At 44.3% G+C, this 20,728-nt stretch overlaps 1 protein-coding gene and 1 long non-coding RNA gene across 7 annotated transcripts; one reads left to right on the top strand and one right to left on the bottom strand.

Annotated features, from left to right (window-relative positions):
• Nucleotides 1-4,167: 4,167 nt before the first annotated feature.
• On the top strand, nt 4,168-20,560 carry hps3 (HPS3 biogenesis of lysosomal organelles complex 2 subunit 1). Of its 3 annotated transcripts, none has more exons than XM_057037585.1 (24): nt 4,168-4,307; nt 6,144-6,299; nt 6,372-6,443; nt 7,461-7,554; nt 7,698-7,771; nt 7,835-8,047; nt 8,355-8,415; nt 8,557-8,645; nt 8,734-8,851; nt 11,012-11,162; nt 11,537-11,619; nt 11,730-11,904; nt 11,990-12,071; nt 12,290-12,447; nt 15,204-15,312; nt 15,469-15,707; nt 16,751-16,925; nt 18,679-18,912; nt 19,018-19,203; nt 19,364-19,561; nt 19,652-19,756; nt 19,831-20,037; nt 20,116-20,203; nt 20,323-20,560. In XM_057037585.1, exons 2-24 carry the CDS (start codon nt 6,249-6,251, stop codon nt 20,448-20,450), a joined length of 3,090 nt encoding a protein of 1,029 aa, XP_056893565.1. In that variant the 5' UTR covers nt 4,168-4,307; nt 6,144-6,248; the 3' UTR covers nt 20,451-20,560. The 3 variants fall into 3 exon arrangements, with proteins under 3 accessions (XP_056893565.1, XP_056893563.1, XP_056893564.1); XM_057037583.1 differs by having other exon boundaries at nt 11,009-11,162; XM_057037584.1 differs by having other exon boundaries at nt 4,184-4,321; nt 11,009-11,162.
• LOC130528348 (uncharacterized) lies at nt 12,944-14,452 on the bottom strand. Of its 4 annotated transcripts, none has more exons than XR_008951265.1 (5): nt 14,313-14,452; nt 14,175-14,227; nt 14,068-14,130; nt 13,223-13,359; nt 12,944-13,071 (listed from the first exon to the last, which is right to left on the bottom strand). It is a non-coding gene; the product is annotated as an uncharacterized LOC130528348 (long non-coding RNA). The 4 variants fall into 4 exon arrangements; XR_008951264.1 differs by having other exon boundaries at nt 12,953-13,071; nt 13,217-13,359; XR_008951266.1 differs by lacking the exon at nt 13,223-13,359 and having other exon boundaries at nt 12,991-13,100; nt 14,073-14,130.
• Nucleotides 20,561-20,728: the final 168 nt, after the last annotated feature.

Genomic DNA, 20,728 nt, shown 5'->3' with positions numbered 1-20,728 from the left:
CAAAGCTCCTTTGACCTTTAATCTTCAAAAGGTCAAATATCAATGCTTATTTTTGGCCTCTCAAAACTCAATGGCCTTTCTCAGTTAACGCCAACTGCTCCAAAATGCTGCTTTTCACTTCATCGCCATTTCAGGATACAATACAATTTTTTTATTTATACATTTACATCTATTCACAGTCAATCTATTACTCTCTCTTTAGGGAAATTAGCATCTCCCCAAAGAAACGTACAGCACTGTTTAAAAAATATTAAAAATAATAAAAAATAAAAATAGAATAAAATAAGAAATAAAATAGAATAAATTAAAAATAGAATATAAATATAAAATATAAAACTATAGAAATGTAAATAAATGAACTGAATGAATGAATGAACGGAATGAATGGATGTCCCAGTATTAAAGGGCCCCTGGATGTGTTTGGACACAGAGCCACAACCCCGTGAGGATGTGCGTCCTGACGCAATGATGGGGCCAGACTGCAGGCACGCGGTTCACCTTCGAGCGCGATTAATTGCCCGTTTGTGAATAAAATGCATTATTGTCACAATTTCAGTCTAACAGTCTTGATTCACTTCAAAAAGAAAAAAAAGAGACCGGTTTCAGAGCACAGCTTTTACACGTTTATTTTTTTTACATTCTTCTTTTTTTTACATTCTCGTTGATTTCTTTCAGCGTGTTGGCTATAGTCATCAGGGTTGAGGCAATTTTATCAAGCGTGTTAGCCATCCTTTCTTGATTGTTCAACACGGCGTCAGAAATCAGGCGTGGAGAGGCAAGCTTTGGGCATTTTGCTGCTTCTTGCTCTATGGTTTTTGTCCTGGCCGTGGAACGCTGGCCCTGCTCTATACCATCCGCAGGGTGCTTGAGGGTTCGTGGGAGTTTGCCCAACCAGACACATGTGTTCTATTGAACTGGAAAAGGCATTTAACTGTGTCCACTGGAATATTTTGTGGGGGGTGCTCCATGAATACGGGGTGTGAGGCACTCTTTTAAGGGCCATTTTGGGTGGTCTCTGTACTACCATACCATGTTAAGTCATTGGCACGTTTACGTAATTTTAAAATTCTCCGTAAATCACCAAAAATAGGAAATAAATAAATATGACAGAATTATCATTGTAATATTGAATTTTATTGAACTGCACAAGAGAAGAAAACACAACCATGCCAACATGTCGGCACTGAAATGTGCGTAAGAGGACTCCTGAGTGTTCGTAGGATTTGTTCTTACCTACGCATAAATCCAGGATAAGAAAAAATTGGTGAATGCCACAATCTTCGTAAAATGTTCGTAAATGGAACTTAAGAACAAATTTGTTCGTAAGAACGTTTCGTGAATCCGACCTATTGGTTTTAAGCCAGGGGTGGGGAACCTTTTTCATATCGAGGGCCATTTCAATTTTTATAAAGTCCTCCGAGGGCCATACTATTATGAACACATACCTAGGGATGCAAAAAAAAGACAAAAAAAATTCTATAACCACTGTGTTACTAAGTCTCATGATTACTGCATTTGAGTTTGAATTATTTATTTAGCACACATGCATATAAAATCACCAAAAAAATAGAATAAAATGACAAACAAGTAAAATATGTTTTCATGATCATACATAATAAAAAAAAGAGGTGCAGAGTTGAGGCAAGAGACCCGTAAGGGCCTGTTCGAGGCCTCTACTCACAAAAACTGCAATACAACAAGATAATCAAGAAAATAAATGAAAAGAAAGAAAGATAAAGACAATGGGCCAGATTCACGAAGCGTTCTTACGAACAAATTTGTTCTTAAGTCCCACTTACGAACAGTTGACGAAGATTGTGGCATTCACCAATTTCTTCTTATCCTGGATTTATTCGTAGGTAAGAACAAATCCTACGAACACTCAGGAGTACTCTTGCGCACATTTCAGTGCCGACATGTTGGCATGGTTGTGTTTTCTTCTCTTGTGCAGTTCAATAAAATTCAATATTACAATGATAATTCTGTCATATTTATTTATTTATTTGTTTATTTCCTATTTTTGGTGATTTACGGAGAATTTTAAAATTACGTAAATGTGCCAATGACTTAACATTAATCAACCAAATTGGAAACCATGCCAAAACTGTCTTTTTATTTGATTTTATCTTGATTTATTTTATTAGGGGATCGAGGATATGCCCTAGCTCCCTGGTTGTTGACACCACTGACCAACCCTCAGACTCCACAGGAGTTTTATTCAATCAGATGCATGCGCGCAGTCGCTCCACCATTGAACGCACCATCGGCATGTTAAAGGGGCGCTGGATGTGTTTGGACACAGAGCCACAACCCCGTGAGGATGTGCGTCCTGACGCAATGATGGGGCCAGACTGCAGGCACGCGGTTCACGTTCGAGCGCGATTAATTGCCCGTTTGTGAATAAAATGCATTGTTGTCACAATCCGAGCACAGCTTTTACACGTTTATTTTTTTTTACATTCTTCTTTTTTTTACATTCTCGTTGATTTCTTTAAGCGTGTTGGCTATAGTCATCAGGGTTGAGGCAATTTTATCAAGCGTGTTAGCCATCCTTTCTTGATTGTTCAACACGGCGTCAGAAATCAGGCGTGGAGGGGCAAGCCTTGGGCATTTCGCTTTGGGCATTTCGCTTTGGGCATTTCGCTTTGGGCATTTCGCTTTGGGCATTTCGCTGCTTTTTGCTCTGTCTTCAGGGTCCTGCTGCAGTTCCTTTTATGGGCATTAGTGGGCGGTGACTTATGCTAATCGTATGTTAATTAGACTCACCTGGCACGCGCTTTCAACTTACGAACAGATGGCATTCATCAATCTAAGAACACAGCTGCGAACAATTCTGGGGTTTACGAACGCGTTGGTGAATCCGACGTAGGGTTTTCTTAAGAAACTTCTTAAACACAACTTAAGAAAGAATCTAAGAAGATTCTTAAGAACATATTGGTGAATCTGGCCCAATAATAATAACAACTAGAAAGCACTCGGAGAGCGCAGACCTCCGCCAAGCGCAACAATTCCTGGCATATTGTGATTTCCACCATATTAGTCCCACATATACTTTGACTACATATTTAGATTCCTTGACCATAAAAAACATACCGATAGCCACTGGAATCATAACAATATATGTCTTAGTTCAATAGTTATTCACGAAAAAAATTCACGCTTTGAAACAATTTTACTTTGTCCGGCGCGAGCGCCTCAGCGGCGGCTACGAGGCACGTTCACGAACTCTCCTTTGGCATGAGGTTTCAGCTTCGTGGCTATTAATTCACTCACCACAAAACTTGCACGCGTAATATTCTCTCTGTCGGTACATGGTCGTGTGAAAGCTGCTTGTTGAGCCTCCAAACGCCGACGAAGAGCGTTAATTTTATCCAAACTCATCTGTCCTTGTCAATCAGTCCAGCCCTCTACGTACATCACATGCTGTGTTCACTGACCCTGACTTTGACTCGGACATAACATAACCGTCTATTTTATCTCAGAAAACGGGAAAATATTTCCTCTTGTTACGAAAGAAATTTCAGGATACGAAAGGCAAAAATACGCTACCGCTGCTACTCGCAGCTCGCGGAGTTTAGCGAACGGTCCCACTGTATAAGTGCACATATAAAATATAAAAATCTTATTGCGTTGCGGGCCGGTAGAAATGGTCTCGTAGGCCGTATACGGCCCGGAGGCCGGGGGTTCCCCACCCCTGTTTTAAGCCATCGCCTGGCTCATCAGGTCAACGAGCCACACCTGGAGTGGTGGCCACCAAACAGCTCCAGACAGCTCCATCTGCAGGCCATACACAACACAAGACCAAGCGCAGCCAAAAACACCATTTCCAAATATTGACCCAGACGTGAGGCCACCTAGTGGACCATCACAGTTACAAATAAATAAAACAGCAAGAAATCATATTACTTTTACCGTATATTTTAATAATTTCATATTTCCATTTCACTGAGAGTAGAACTTAACCGAGCATGCAAGGCTTATTAATTGTCCTTCAAATAATTTCTTTTTAAAATTGTCAGCGAAATCACTGCAATTAATTTACTCTAAAAATAAAAATTACTGAAAAGTATGGCAATATACTAAATCACAAGATATACGGTATGTTAAAAAAACCTCAAACCACTAACCCAACCAATAGGATCATCCAATTGTATACCGACAGGAATATTGTCCAATGAAATCGTGGAAAGGGCGGGACTTTGTTGTTGTGGTTGACGCTTCACTTCCTGCTTTAGGGCATGAAAATCGATAAACTGCAGCGGTGAGAGAAAGACAGGGAGAATTGGACCGTGTTCAGAGCCAAGCAGGTAGTCTAAAAATGGTGTGTTAAATGTTTTTGGTAAAAGTTTATTTAATCTTTAAGCTGCATGCCATGAGTTTTAAAGAGAAGTAAAGAAAGGCCTCCGCTGCTCACAAGACTACGGCATGTGATATCGATTAAAGGCAGACAGCGAGTTACTCTCAGACTATAATATAGTCTAGTTTATTCATATAGTCACTTTATGAATGCATCGTTAAACAGAAGTGCAGATAACTGAACAAACGAGTTTTTCCATTTTCTTCCGCATATTGAAAACAAACGTTTACCTCGCATTTATGAGTTACTTGGTGTTTATTTTTAGACACATAAAGTCTGTCTGTCTGTCTCTCTGTCTCTGTCTGTCTGTCTCTCTCTGTCTGTCTGTCTCTCTCTGTCTGTCTGTCTCTCTGTCTGTCTGTCTGTCTCTGTCTCTCTGTCTGTCTGTCTCTGTCTGTCTGTCTGTCTGTCTGTCTCTCTCTGTCTGTCTGTCTCTCTCTGTCTGTCTGTCTCTCTGTCTGTCTGTCTCTCTCTGTCTCTGTCTGTCTCTCTCTGTCTGTCTGTCTCTCTGTCTGTCTGTCTCTCTGTCTGTCTGTCTATGATAGTAACTGGAACTACAGAATTAACAACAATAAGCTTCATCAAAGAGGAAGGTTTTAAGTCTGATCTTAAAGTAGCGATGGAGTCAGCCTCCCGTACCTGGACAGGGAGCTGGTTCCATAGCAGGGGGGCCTGGACAGGGAGCTGGTTCCATAGCAGGGGGCCTGGACAGGGAGCTGGTTCCATAGCAGGGGGCCTGGACAGGGAGCTGGTTCCATAGCAGGGGGGCCTGGACAGGGAGCTGGTTCCATAGCAGGGGGGCCTGGACAGGGAGCTGGTTCCATAGCAGGGGGGCCTGGACAGGGAGCTGGTTCCATAGCAGGGGGCCTGGACAGGGAGCTGGTTCCATAGCAGGGGGGCCGGGACAGGGAGCTGGTTCCATAGCAGGGGGGCCTGGACAGGGAGCTGGTTCCATAGCAGGGGGGCCTGGTAGCTAAATGCTCGGCCCCCCATTCTACTCCTGTAAACTCTGGGAACCACAAGTAGACCAGCATCCTGAGAGCGGAGCGGTCTATTGGGCTGGTCAGGTGTCTCTAGCTCCTCCAGGTAGGATGGAGCTAGGCCTCTGAGGACCTTGTAGGTCAAAAGAACGGTTTTAAAAATTATTCTAAATTTAACGGGCAGCCAATGAAGCGACGCCAGTCCAGGAGTCATGTGACCTCTGTGGTCAATACCTGTCAGAACTCTGGCTGCAGCATTTTGGATCAACTGGAGGCTTCTTAAAGAGTTGTTTGGACACCCTGATAATAAAGAATTACAATAGTCCAGCCTGGAAGGAACAAATGCTGGACTAACTTTTCAACATCTTTTTTGGTCAATAATTTCTTAATCTTTGTTATATTTCACAAGACTTTATGTCTTTAGGACAAGCCTGGCGCTTCGTTAACTGCTCTGTCTCCTCTGGCTTCATGGATAAATAAAGCCTGGAGACAGAAAAATGTATAGATAAATATATTCATCGATAAATATATTCACCAAGCCCTAGCGGGCCTGCTGATAGACAACGCAGGTTATCCAGGGATGATCTCAGGGTAGAGCAAACAGTATTGGTTGTTTAAATGTAACATTTAAATTTAATGAAGAGGATTTGATTAAACTGTTATGAACTGAAAACTAATGTAATATATTCACCCTAACCCTAACCCCTCCATTGTGTGTATGTACAATATATTGTACTTTTAAATCAAGTTTAAACAAAGGGATAATAGCTCTACCTGCTTTTAAATCTTTTTGATTTTATTTAAAGTTACAGGTGCCAAATGCAGTTCCTGACCAACAAAAACAGGCGGTGGATGTGAGAAGAATGTTTGAATTCCCATTCTGAAATGAAATGAAATCCTGAGGACCAAACATGGTACATGTCTACAGCTGCCATCCTTTCTCCTCCCAGCGGATTGTCCAGGTGAGCCGATGCTAACATGGGTCTGATCCGTATAAAAGTCCATCACGTTTTAACAGCGATCTCTTTCGTAAGGTGGAACAGGAACCCGGGCTGGTCTGCTGTGGAGGAGGAGCACTGTTTGTAGTAGTCAGTGGAGGATGCAAGGTATATTAACTGGTTTCAATTGCAACTTGGCAATTTATGATTAAATCTAAAAAGTAAAATACTTTTAATGAAGCATAATGGGAATGTGAAACAAACCAATAAAATCCTCCCTTTGTTATCTTCTATCTATCTTCTAAGTTGTTCAGGCTAAAATTCTATATTTAGTTGTAAAATCGCCATATTACCTCACAATACAGTGGGACCTCTACTTACGAACGTCTCTACATGCGAAATTTTCAGGTTACGAAACGTCTCAACGGGAAAATATTTCCTCTTGTTACGAAAGAAAGGTCAAAAATACGCTACCGCTGCTACTCGCAGCTCGCGGAGTTTAGCGAACACAAACTTGCTTGTAGCTGCTCTGCCATTGGCTATCGCCTAGCATCTTCCTGTAATCCCATTGGCTAGGAGGGACGTCAATATGTACATGTTTGTGTGTATCCCAGCATCGCCTTCGTTTCACTTTTATTTATTGTGGGTGTTTGTATGTTTGTCCATTAGATGGCGGTGTTACCACAAGTGTAAACATTCGTTGCTAGTAATGACGGCTAATGTAAGATTAGCCTGTAATAAGGTTCATTTTGTTCCTGGAGAAGCCTTGCTCTGAATTCCTACATTTATTGTGCGGTAATCTAATTGTAACATGTATTTGTTACATGTTTTGATGCATTTTTATGATTTATAAAAAAAATTATGTCCGAATTTTTGGAGGCTTGGAACGGATTGGGGCATTTACATGGAAAACACGTCTCTACTTACGTAATTTTCAGGTTACGAAGCAACTTCTGGAACCAATTAATTTCATAAGTAGAGGTCCCACTGTATAAACTAAATAGCACTTTTGAGTAGCTGCAATTTAAGGATTGTAAATTCCCTGCAAACTCACCTTACTGCTGCTCAGACACAAGTCTTCCCACTACATCTGGCTTGAGCATCTCTTGTCAATAAAGCACATCTTACTAGCTGACTAATGTCTCTAACTCACCTGAGAGTTGTGATGTGATGAACTGAATAAAGGTGGAGGCCTACAGTGTAGAAGAAGAGGGCTGCCCACTCATCTGTCGCTTTCCTACCATGGGTACTGTAAAGAGCATCAAGTACAGCAAGATAGGTAATAAAACTACTGTTCCTGGATCAGCCTCTGATTTTGTTCACTTTCATCCGTTGGATGTTTTAGCTCAGGACAAATGGTAACGGTGTTTGTAGCTTAATTCTATAAATTGCGTCATGTCTTTCCTCTTTTGTCTCATTCAGGTGATTACCTGGTGACCATTGAAGAAAAAAATGATGCCACCTACCTAAGAGCATACACAAACTGGCGCTTCCAGGTACAGAGTGAAAGATTTTATTCTTCTGGATCTGTCAAATATTGTGTTCATCTTTCCGCCCAGGCTGCAGAGAGGGCTCGTGTTGGGGTGCGTTTGTTGGGTCACCTGCTGCGTGGGGCATCTCTGCGGAGTGGAATTCAGACAGAGATCATAGAGATCCCTCTGTCTGAGCGCCCTGGTGCTGTGGCATGTTGTCCCATAACTGGAGACCTTCTGGTAGCCTGCGAGACCACTTTAGTTCTGTTTACACTCAGGAGACAGAACCAGGAGAGTCTGGTAAGAATCTAGCTGCATCTGAATCACCTCTACAACGCAGTAGATAAAGGAACGAGGAAAAGAGTGCTACTTCTGCTGCTACTTAAACAATCATCTTTCACTTGTGACATCTGTCGGTAATTCATCTTACCCCAACTAAGATACATGTTAGTCTAATGAAGAGCTACACAAACATTTGTACTGTATTTGTGGACTTATTCGCGTCTGTTAAGGTGGAAATGAAAGCTTCCAAAAACTTGTTTCCTTCTTCGCTACTCCAAGTGTCGTAGCATTGATGCAGTGTTTCTTTGTCTGGGAAATCCTGCAGATACAGAGTCAACACATACTTCACAGCACCTGGCGAACCTCTCAGCAGAGTCCCAGCCAAGGTATTCTGATGAATAAATATAACCATCAACACATTTGAGGACAGTAAAGTCTATGAAGTGGCATTAATTTGTGCTGTATGTGGTGAAACAAACAAAAATGTCTGGTTTTATTGCCTCTGCACATCTGTCTTCTGATTTCAGATGACACATCAAGTTCAGCTGTAAATGTTTCCATTCTGGACTTTGAACGGTCAGTTCTTCTCCATCTTCCAAAATTCAAGCCGAAACAGGTAATAGTTCACCACTGCACCGTCATGATAGTAAAGCTATCTCTAATTCTCTCTTATTCTCACTCCAAAAATGCTGCTCCCCCTCTAGGTGGCACTATGTGGGGGCTATGTGGCAGTGCAGGCAGAGGTGGAGGTACTGGTTTTGAAACTAGATGCATCACAAGAAAATAAAACCCCGGAATTTTCAGCGCCAGATCCATCTCACGGTTTGTGCCAGCACAAATAGGATTGCTGCTAAAGGCAATCACAAAAATACTTCAGATAGTTAACCCTGACCCTAAACCCTACCCTAACCCTGACCCTAACCCTAACCCTAACCCTAACCCTACCCCTAACCCTGACCTAAACCCTACCCCTAACCCTAACCCTGACCCTAAACCCACCCCTAACCCTAACCCTGACCCTAAACCCTACCCCTAACCCTAACCCTGACCTAACCCCTACCCTAACCCTGACCCTAACCCTGACCCTAACCCTACCCTGACCCTAACCCTGACCCTGACCCTAACCCTGACCCTGACCCTAAACCCTACCCTGACCCTAACCCTGACCCAAACCCTACCCTAACCCTGACCCTGACCCTACCCCTACCCTAACCCTACCCTGACCCTAACCCTAACCCTAACCCTACCCTGACCCTAAACCCTACCCCTAACCCTGACCCTAAACCCTACCCCTAACCCTACCCTAACCCTGACCCTAAACCCTACCCCTAACCCTGACCCTAAACCCTACCCCTAACCCTAACCCTGACCCTAACCCTACCCCTAACCCTAACCCTGACCCTAAACCCTACCCTAACCCTAACCCTAACCCTGACCCTAAACCCTACCCTAACCCTACCCTGACCCTAAACCCTACCCTAACCTAACCCTAACCCTGTTTATCATGTGTTTATGTGGTTTGCCACCACTATAACCAGTCACTTGATCCTTTTTGTCCCATTCCAGTTATTGGACTTCTACAACTGGTCCAGATATTTACCCCCCCCCCCCCCCCCCCCCCCTAACCCTAACCCTAACCCTAACCCTAACCCTAACCCTAACCCTGACCCTAAACCCTACCCCTAACCCTAACCCTGACCCTAAACCCTACCCCTAACCCTAACCCTGACCCTAACCCTACCCCTAACCCTAACCCTACCCCTAACCCTAACCCTGACCCTAACCCTGACCCTGACCCTACCCTACCCCTAACCCTAACCCTGACCCTGACCCTAACCCTGACCCTGACCCTAAACCCTACCCTGACCCTAAACCTACCCCTAACCCTGACCCTGACCCTAACCCTACCCCTAACCTGACCCTAAACCCTACCCTAACCCTAACCCTGACCCTAAACCCTACCCTAACCCTGACCCTAACCCTAACCCTAACCCTAACCCTAACCCTAACCCTACCCTAAACCCTACCCCTAACCCTGACCCTAAACCCTACCCCTAACCCTAACCCTGACCCTAACCCTACCCCTAACCCTAACCCTGACCCTAAACCCTACCCTAACCCTAACCCTGACCCTGACCCTAACCCTACCCTAACCCTACCCCTAACCCTAACCCTGTTTATCATGTGTTTATGTGGTTTGCCACCACTATAACCAGTCACTTGATCCTTTTTGTCCCATTCCAGTTATTGGACTTCTACAACTGGTCCAGATATTTACCCCCCCCCCCCCCAGTGTATCCAGTGTATCCATGCTCTCTGCCCCTCTATAACAGCCCCCCCCGTCCTACCCTAATCGTCGTCTCGTCCACTATTATGAATTGTATATGAAATCAAATTTGCCTTCTCTAAGTGCATGCAGATGCATACATTGGCTGACCCTGATTTTTAAGGCTCTTTTAGGCTTGAGTCCTCTGTATTTGTGCGCTTTATTGCAGAAAATAAGCAGTTCCTAAGCCTTGTGTTCTTGCACAAACTTGTTTTATCTGTTCCTCGTGTAAGGACTGATTTGGGAAAAATCAGCTTTGCTGCTGAATGCTCTACAGACTACAAACCATCTGATGTCATTACGCTTGGAGCCTTCCATTCTAAGCTGAGGGACAGACAGCGTAATGACATGTGCTGCAGGACATCTTTGAAAAAGAGATCCTGATTTCAATAGGTTTTATCTGGTTAAATAAAGGTTAAATAAATTAATTAATTAAAAAAACAACAGTCCTCTTTCTCTCAATCCTATTTTCTCTCTAACTAGACACATTTATTGAGAAATCTAGTCTACTCATATGTGACCAGTTCTTAAAATGCCTTTTTTCCTCACTTGGACCTGCTGTGGTCAAGCAAGTCATCGTCTCTGCTGACCACGTCCAAACTTGTGGAATTCATCAAGGGGGACAGTCGCTGAATCTGTTCCTGTTTGTTTAGAAGATCTTCTGGAAGACCAGGCAGAGTTTCTAATCATTCCGAGACACCAAGAGCTGCTGGGTGACCGAGCTAGAGACTGTGACATCTCCGTTAGTATTGAAAAGACGGGACTTGAGGGCCGGGGACAGTGCACGCTCTCATATGTGCTCTTCAGGTGTGTCTGGAAACCTGTTTGTATGTGTTTTTCTGGCATGCTTTCCCTTGGCCGCTATTTCCCTGGCAGAGCTGCGGGGAGGCGCTGGAGCCTTTACCAGGGGCATATGTGCGAAGGCAGGGACAAGTTGCCAGCTGCTGGAGCATTTGGGCATTTGCTCTCTTGCTTAAGGGTACCTCACATTGCTCTGAAGGTGTCCTGGCACCTTTGCTGGCAACAAGACACCTTTCAGGTTTTGTGCAGAGGTTTTGGAACCTTGAACCAAGAAGCCTCCACTTCCTAGCCCAGTCCGGTCCCTTACAGATTCAGCTGCCACCACCACCCCTCTGTTTCTGTCATGTGACATTTTTAACTCCTGCATTTTTATCGTGCAGGCGACTGACTCCGGATTTCTTCCAAGGATGCAGCGTGGAAGAGACTCAGCTCCACTCCCTGCAACTGCACCCGCTCTTCACCAGTCAGTGCTCCAGTACCAGATGCAATAATAAAGCAGTTTCTTTCTTTCTTCTATCTTTTTTAAGTCACCTAGGTCAAACAATAAAGATGTTTTGGTTTTTCTGTCTCCAGGTAACCAGTCAGTGTCTGAGGAGGAACCAGCATGCATCTTTTGCTACTTTTCTCTCCCCACCACTGGATACCTGTACAGCCTTAAAGGTGGCATTGAGCTCCTGTCAACCTATCAGTATCCAGAGAAGGTCCTGGAGGCTGTGCTAACAGACTACCTGTTACACGTAATCACCAAGTATGATGGCTGATGCTGCATTTGGCCCATACTTCAACCATTTTGCATTTAAGCGCATCCTATCTTTTGTTATCTTGCCTGACAGGGGTGCTTTGCAGTCTTTCACCGTGCACTGTGCAGCTGTAGCAGCCAGGATTGAGGACCCCTACATTGATACCACCATGAAGGTCTGAGCTGAGTTGAATTAAGTTTTTCTGCGTTGTCATCTTAATGACAGTGTCGGCCCTCTAGTGGGCAAAAATATTTCTGTTCAAATGGTGTGTGTGTGTGTGTGTGTGTGTGTGTGTGTGTGTGTGTGTGTGTGTGTGTGTGTGTGTGTGTGTGTGTGTGTGTGTGTGTGTGTGTGTGTGTGTGTGTGTGTGTGTGTGTGTGTGTGTGTGTGTAGGCCTGCCCACCTAGCAACATGGAAGTTTGTGCACTCCGGTCGCAGTTGTTCATTGGGCTGCGCTCTGTGTGTGCCTTTGGCCATCGTGTCATCTTGCTGTCCACTGCTGACTCAGACACGCCAGAAGAGACTGAGCGGAGCACACAGCGCAGAGGCCTGTATGATAAAACACAAACACATACCAATAACAGTAAAGTCAGGAATCTGTGTGTGTGTGTGTGTGTGTACATGCACACAAACATTTAGAACTGTGTTTGCCAGTTTTAACAGCAGACAATGCTGACTGTTTTTTCCAGGCAGTGGAAAACACCAGTCTACTGCTGCCCCACCAGCTCTGGGGAGCTTTCTGTCATGCCTCTACCCAACATCCTCTTCAACCCTAACTCCTAACTCTAACTCTAACCTTAACCCTAACCCAACATCCTCTTCAACCCTAACCCTAAACCAACATCCTCTTCAACCCTAACCCAAACCCAACATCCTCTTCAACCCTAACCCTAAGCCCTAACCTTAACCCAACATCCTCTTCAACCCTAACCCAAACCCAACATCCTCTTCAACCCTAACCTTAACCCAACATCCTCTTCAACCCTAACCCTAACCTTAACCCAACATCCTCTTCAACCCTAACCCAACATCCTTTTCAACCCTAACCCTAACCTTAACCCAACATCCTCTTCAACCCTAACCCTAACCCAACATCCTCTTCAACCCGAACCTTAACCCAACATCCTCTTCAACCCTAACCCTAACCCAACATCCTTTTCAACCCTAACCCTAACCTTAACCCAACATCCTCTCAACCCTAACCCTACCCCTAACCCAACATCCTTTTCAACCCTAACCCTAACCTTAACCCTACATCCTCTTCAACCCTAACCCTAACCTTAACCCAACATCCTCTTCAACCCTAACCCTAACCCTAACCTTAACCCAACATCCTCTTCAACCCTAACCTTAACCCAACATCCTCTTCAACCCTAACCTTAACCCAACATCCTCTTCAACAACCCTAACCCTAACCCAACATCCTCTTCAACCCTAACCCTAACCCAACATCCTCTTCAACCCTAACCCAACATCCTTTTCAACCCTAACCCTAACCTTAACCCTACATCCTCTTCAACCCTAACCCTAACCTTAACCCTACATCCTCTTCAACCCTAACCCTAACCTTAACCCAACATCCTCTTCAACCTTAACCCAGTGCTTCTCAAATAGAGGGGCCCCCCTGCGGGGGCGCGGTGCGATGCCAGGGGGGCGCGTGTGACCCCGGAGAACTTTTTTTTTTTTTCCGTACTCGAATAAAGTGTAATTGCACATCCACTACAGTAGTTGGCAGTGGCGCTCTCATTGTCAGAGTGTGCGCAGGCAGTATTAGCTCTATGGTGGAGAGTTTTTTGCACCGAGCATTCACGCGCACACACCACAGAGCAAGAGATAAGAAGAGCAGTGAACAAACCATCAAGAGACAGCATGAAAAAATACTTAACAGTGATGAAAATGTTTTCTTCTTCCTAGGGGGGGCGTAACAGAATTTAATTGAGAAGCACTGCCTTAACCCAACTTCCTCTTCAACCCTAACCCAAACCCAACATCCTCTCAACCCTAACCCAACATCCGCTTCAACCCTAACCCAACAGCCGCGGCAACCCGAACCCAAACCCAACAGCCTCTTCAACCCTACCCTAACCTAACCCAACATCCTCGGCAACCCTAACCCAAACCCAACAGCCGCGGCAACCCTAACCCTAACCTAACCCAACATCCTCTTCAACCTAACCCAAACCCAACATCCTCTTCAACCCTAACCCTAACCCAACATCCTCTTCAACCCTAACCTAACTCAACATCCGCTTCAACCCTAACCCAACATCCCTTCAACCCTAACCCAACATCCTCTTCAACCCTAACCCTAACTCAACATCCTCTTCAACCCTAACCCTAACTCAACTCCTCTTCAACCCTAACCTTAACTCAACATCCTCTTCAACCCTAACCCTAACTCAACATCCTCTTCAACCTAACCTTAACTCAACATCCTCTTCAACCCTAATCCTGTGGGGGAAGTGACTGGGATGAGAATCAGCACCTCCAAATCCGAGGCCATGGTTCTCAACCGGAAAAAGGTGGAGTGCCTTCTCCGCGTCAAGGAGGAGATCCTGCCCCAAGTGGAGGAGTTTAAGTACCTCGGGGTCTTGTTCACGAGTGAGGGAAGAATGGAGCGGGAGGTCGTGCTGCAGTAATGCAGACTCTGCACCGGTCGATCTTCGTTCCCACCCTCACCTATGGTCATGAGCTTTGGGTCATGACCGAAAGAACAAGATCACGGGTACAAGCGGCCCAAATGAGCTTCCTCCGTAGGGTGGCTGGGCTCTCCCCTAGAGAGGGGGAGAAGCTCTGCCATCCTGGAGGAGCTCGGAGTAGAGCCGCTGCTCCTCCGCGTTGAGAGGAGCCAGATGAGGTGGCTTGGGCATCTAGTCAGGATACCCCCTGGACCCCTCCCTGGTGAGGTGTTCAGGATGTGTCCCTCCGGTAGGAGACCCCCGGGAAGACCCAGGACACGTTGGAGAGACTATGTCTCTCGACTGGTCTGGGAACGCCTGGGGATCCCTCCGGATGAGCTGGAAGAGGTAGCTGGGGAGAGGGAAGTCTGGGCTTCTCTGCTGAGGCTGCTGCCCCCGCGACCTGACCCCGGATAAGTGGTGGAGGATTGATGGATGGATGGATGGATGGATGGAATGTAAAAGTTGAAAACTTTATTTTTGGCTCTAGTCAAAGACTCCAACTTAAATTTTTACTTGGTCTGGTCAGGTCCTGTTGTACCCAGAACTGGATCAAACATCCTTGTCAATTATTAATTGTTTCTGATGGTGCCTTGTCCTTTTTGTGTAATGTGACCTCTGACATATAGGAGTAGAAAGTGGACTCTATCATCTCCCAAAGAACCTAGCAAAGTGGGACATGGTTGGAACCTTTATGTTGTCGACACCGTCACACCACTCGCTCTCTACCAAGAAATGGTAACAACCACACTCCTTTGGACAACTCTGCTGTATCCTGTATATCTCTCTGCTAACTGTGAAGCTGAAAAAGCCGTGAAACCTGGAAACAAACAGATAATGTAGCGATATCTGACAAGTATTAGCACTTTGAGACTTTAGTCGTTTCTCACTCAGGCTGAATACAGTCAGCGGTATGCAGAGACCAACATGCAGGCCCAAAGTCTTTGGCACCTCCTCAGTGAAGCCCACATCCTCCTTCGGGCCTCGTTACTCCAAAGAGGAGCAGAAGAGCAGACTGCTAAAGGAGGTTCTGCAGAGACTCAACAGACAGACCCACAAAAACAGAGGAACCATGGAGAGCTGGACGACGCTTTGAGGCAGAACTGTGCACAGCTGGGAGACTGTTTCAGCAGGTAACAAAGGAAAGCCCTAAAAAATAGCACTGCCTGATCTCAGATGGCTTTTTTATTCCAATATTCCAGCCTGTAAATGTTTATAAAGAATGAATGTTTTAGTTAAAATACATCTAGGATTTCTTCCTTGTTAAAAGTAGTTTTTCACCGCTGATGAGCTTGGATTAACGGTTAAAAAGGTACGGCTGATTCTCTGGTGTCAGTGGTTAATATCACATTTCTTGGGTTAGGGTTAGGGTTAGGGTTAGGGTTAGGGTTAGGGTTACCACTGACCCGGAACAATGCACTGAAGCCCGCCTGTCCATACGATGCCATTCGCTCCTTTTTATGATACAGTGTGATTTAAAAATGATTGGACAAAGATATGGCTTGATTGCAGAGAGATTTGGTTCGAGATGTGATTCTTGATACACTTGGTTGAAGTATGAGATTTATTAACACACATCTGGTTTCTTACCTCAATAGGGTAAGAAACTAGAGGAATTATTTTAGTATTTTGTTGTTTTTTATGGAGCAAACCAATAAATGCTGTTTTAAAAAGACCTAATACAGTATATTAATGAATAGCATTTATTTTTATTTTTAATAAGGACTCCTTACTCTTAATTATGTTCTCTGTCTCTGTAATTCTACAAAACATATGAAACCTGGAAAGCACAGTATTATTATAAATAATATGACCATTTTGCAACACCTCCTACTGTCTGCCAGACTGGTTAGTTGACCTTTAGTGGGATAGTGAGCATAAATATCTGTGAGTCCAATCAAACAACATCTTACAGATTTAAATGTAAAAATAAAGCAGTTGTAAAGAGAAATCTAAATGTGTTAAATGTAAAATGTGTTAAAGGCACTGCAAATTCCCTTCTAAATGATATCAGTGCACCCTGAATTTACCGGCGCGCTTGTATTGGACCAGTAATGTGAATTGGTAAATCTTGTTGTCCTTTGTTAATGATGGTTTCTAGGTGTGTGTTACTGTTGCTTTGAACTTCAGATGATGGTTGCTGTTTCCTCTTATGAGTGTGTTATTCCTCTTTTAGGAGCAGTCAGGAGTGTCACCTGGCTTTGCCCTACTACAGGATGTCTGGGCTGTCAGTCACAGACATCATCGCCAGGAACCGCCCATTTCCCAGCAGCCCTCACTCGTATGGTCCTGGCTTCCTGTTTTTCCTCAAACATTACCTGTTAGAAGAAACAGAGCAGAGGCTCAGCCAGGTACGTAGCATCAGATTTGGGTTTTTTGAAGTAACCAGGGTGAGTTATTCTGTATAATAATAACAGAATGATAATTCAGGCCTAGTATTATGTTGCTATACTATTAAACACTGCTTGTTGAATGGACTAGAATAGACTAAATAATATGCATGTCATTGCTGTCTTCACACATTTTTGTTTGAGCCACAATCATTTTGAACAAAATATGCAGTATATCTCCACAAATCTGACATGATACTTCAGGCTTTTTGGAATCAAGTGATGGTGTCCAACCCTCTGCAGAGGTCCGCTCCACAGCTGCAGATGTGTCTCCCCTACCAGATACATCCATGCATCAAGAAAACTCATATTCACATTTGTACAGACATGCCAAGCCTGTAATTCCCATAAAAGAAAAATTCCCATTAAAAAAACAAAAATCCCATAAAATATAGAAAATATAGAGTATTAACCAAGTTGTTGTCTAGCGGTCCCAAAAGCACAACTGTGTCCTCAGATACTGCCAGCAAATTTAAAGTTAGACGGTATGATATTATGAAATGAGTTTGATCTGCAGTGGAACTGCGATGTGGATATTTTAGGATATCCCCCCAAAAGCAGATTTGTTGCCAGCACACAACAAATGAATCACTTGCAAAACTGCTATTGAGGCTACATTAAAGTAATTTACGATGCTGCAGAATATTTTTATGTTTTCTTTTCAGCTGTTGCCAGACAAGTTTGCACTTTATGAACAATGATGGCTGAAACGGAGAATAACGTGGGACAAATGGCTTCAACACTGTACACAGCCATACTGTACACAGCCATACTGTACACAGCCATACTGTACTTAACCATACTGTACATAACCATACTGTACACAACCATACTGTACACAGCCATACTGTACACAGCCATACTGTACAAACCATACTGTACACAGCCATACTGTACACAGCCATACTGTGTAACCATACTGTACACAGCCATACTGTAGTTAACCATACTGTACACAACCATACTTTACATAACCATACTACACAACCATACTTTACATAACCATACTGTACATAACCATACTGTACACAACCATACTTTACATAACCATACTGTACACAGCCATACTGTACATAACCATACTGTACACAACCATACTTTACATAACCATACTACACAACCATACTGTACATAACCATACTACACAACCATACTTTACATAACCATACTGTACATAACCATACTGTACACAACCTGGGTAACATGCACTTCTAGGGCCTACATTAAAGCTGAGCTTCCTTTAACTGTAATTATGACAGTTCCTGGGAGTACACTTTATTAATTATATAAGTTTGGGCCCTTATGCATTTGGCCAGCCTACTGTTGGCTTTTTCCCCTCTTCCTTTTAACCATCCACATTTGACTTAGACAAGTATTTTCATTCTGGCACAGGAGACATGTGACCATTAATCCAAGGAAGTGCTAGCGAGGCTCAGTGGAGCCAAACCTGCTAACCCTAACCCTAACCCTAACCCTAACCCAAACCTAACCTACCCAACCTAACCCTAACCCAAACCTAACCCTAACCCTATCTGGGATCTCTTTATCCTACTTCTGTGCAGTACTCCTCCTCTGAATCATGTCTGAATTTGCAGTGCTTTAAATGAAGTTAAACGGGATTTTTATCATCACTCGGATGTATTATCCCGATATCACAAACGTTGCCACATGCAAAGAAAGTGAAAGTTAATTATTTATTTGATTCCCTCTGCAGGAAACAGCTGATGAGGTCATTGACATTTTCAGCCAATCAGAGCCCTCGCAGCTTGTCAGCGTGTGCGTCAGTCCATCGATGGTAAACATCAGCCCTGCCCGGACTCTGCAAATCTTACAGCATCTGGAGGACTCGATGGGTGTGTCTGTCACATTAACGATCACCATGGCAACCATGGCCCTGCATTTAGGTGACCTGGCGCAGTACGCACAGCTGATAGGCAGACACACTGAGGTTAGGCGGATTGGCTGATTGATTTGGACCCTGGCTTTTTCCCCGCTGATTAGAACAGTTGTAGAATAACAACGTGCATGCGTGCATGCGCGCCATGTTTTTTAGATGGCTTTGGTATACGGCTTCATCGAAGAGCCGAGGCTGCTGGTGCACGGTGGAGGTGTTCGTGCCCGCCCCTCAGTAGTGACCCAACAGCTGATAACGTCCATGCCAGGCCTGCTTGTGGCCGCCATGGTGGGACTACATGAAAACAATAAAGTCAAGCTGGAACAAGCTGATCACATTTTCAAGGTTTGTGTCTGAGTTTTAACACCCATAATATTGCTGCACCCTCCTCTTGGACTGTTGACAGATATTAAAATGGAGTTGGCAACATGTATGAAAGGAGCATTTTGATTCTGTTTTTGGTGGTCATGAATTGTAAGTGCAAAATCAGAATTCTGATGTTTAGGAGCTGGACTGTGAGAATTGTCTGCTGGTGGACTTCTGGGAGGCCATACTGATGGCCTCCTCACAGGAAGCTGTCATCCAGGATCTACTCTTCCGACTGGTGTCCGTCTACATAGATCGTCTGACAAATGCCGACACACAGCCCAGCTCTCTCCAAACAACCTCCAGACGCAGGCAGCTGAGGAACGCTGAAGATCTGGTGCAGTGGCTGAAAAATCTCCACTTTTATCTGGGTTTTTCTGATCAGATGGAGTTTTAGTCATTTAGAATTGCCATGTTTGTGTTTCAGATGAACTCCTGCTCCCATTACGGTGCTCTGTACCCCTGGCTCACTGTTCTTAATCCACCTTACACCAGCAGTTCCCATAACCAGGAGGCACTTCACAAACTGCAGGTAATCTGTCACAAAGATGAGAGGAATCCTGAAGGTAGTGACATCAAAGTGCAATCCTTTCCCTGTCCTTCCAGTCCCTTTTGTGTGGTCCGTCTCTCTCGGTGGACTCCATTGCGCCACTGTTGGAGAGCCTCTCCAAAAACACGATATGGGGCCTGAGCCTTCACCTCTTGTGTGCCACCAGGAGGGGGCACTATGAAAGCAGCATTGAAAAACTGCTGGACTGTTGCCCTCAGGCCATTATAGCTTACGCCAACCACCACCTACAGGACAACAACATGGTGTGTACTGACCTGAACTGTGTTTATCCTGAAGTTGCATATCTTTTAATTCCCTTGTATATCTCATCTCATGTGTAGGTGTTTTGGTGGCAGAAGCTGCTCCCTGAACTCTGCAACAGGACGAGAGCGTCCTCAGATAACAGCATCCTCTTGGCCGCGCTCAAAGGTAGAAATTATTTCTAGAATCCTCATCTATGTCTTCTACATCATTGTACAGTTAGCAGCAGACTCCACGTGTCAGATCCACGTTGTTCTCTTCTAAATGTCTGTTCCTCTCCATGACAGAGACCTTGGTCGTGGTTTCCTCTGAGATGAGCCCTGCAGAGTTCCTGGAGCTGATCCCTGATGATGCCACTGCCTCTTACTTTCTGCCTTACCTGCTAGCATGCAGCCTAAGACAGTTGCCCCCCTGAACACACATGCATGCACACAAGCACTCTCAGTCTCAGATGACATTTTAAGTGTACTGAATCATATTTGGTTTACTAGATTTTTTTCATGACAGTAAACTGGTCTAACCACAGTCAAGTGCCTGTTTTAATGACAATCATTAGCTATTCTATTCTATTCTATTCTATTCTATTCTATTCTATTCTATTAATACAGAAAAGAAGCAGATATGAAGGTCAGAAGAGTATTCAGTTTTTTACATTCAGCTTCTTTATGACCATATTGTAATTGTTTTTTATAT

This window comes from Takifugu flavidus, chromosome 7, assembly GCF_003711565.1.
Source record: "Takifugu flavidus isolate HTHZ2018 chromosome 7, ASM371156v2, whole genome shotgun sequence".
Classification (NCBI taxonomy): Eukaryota; Metazoa; Chordata; class Actinopteri; order Tetraodontiformes; family Tetraodontidae; genus Takifugu; species Takifugu flavidus.
The sequence above is the reverse complement of the archived record's forward strand: the minus strand, read 5'-3'. Positions and strand labels throughout refer to the sequence as shown.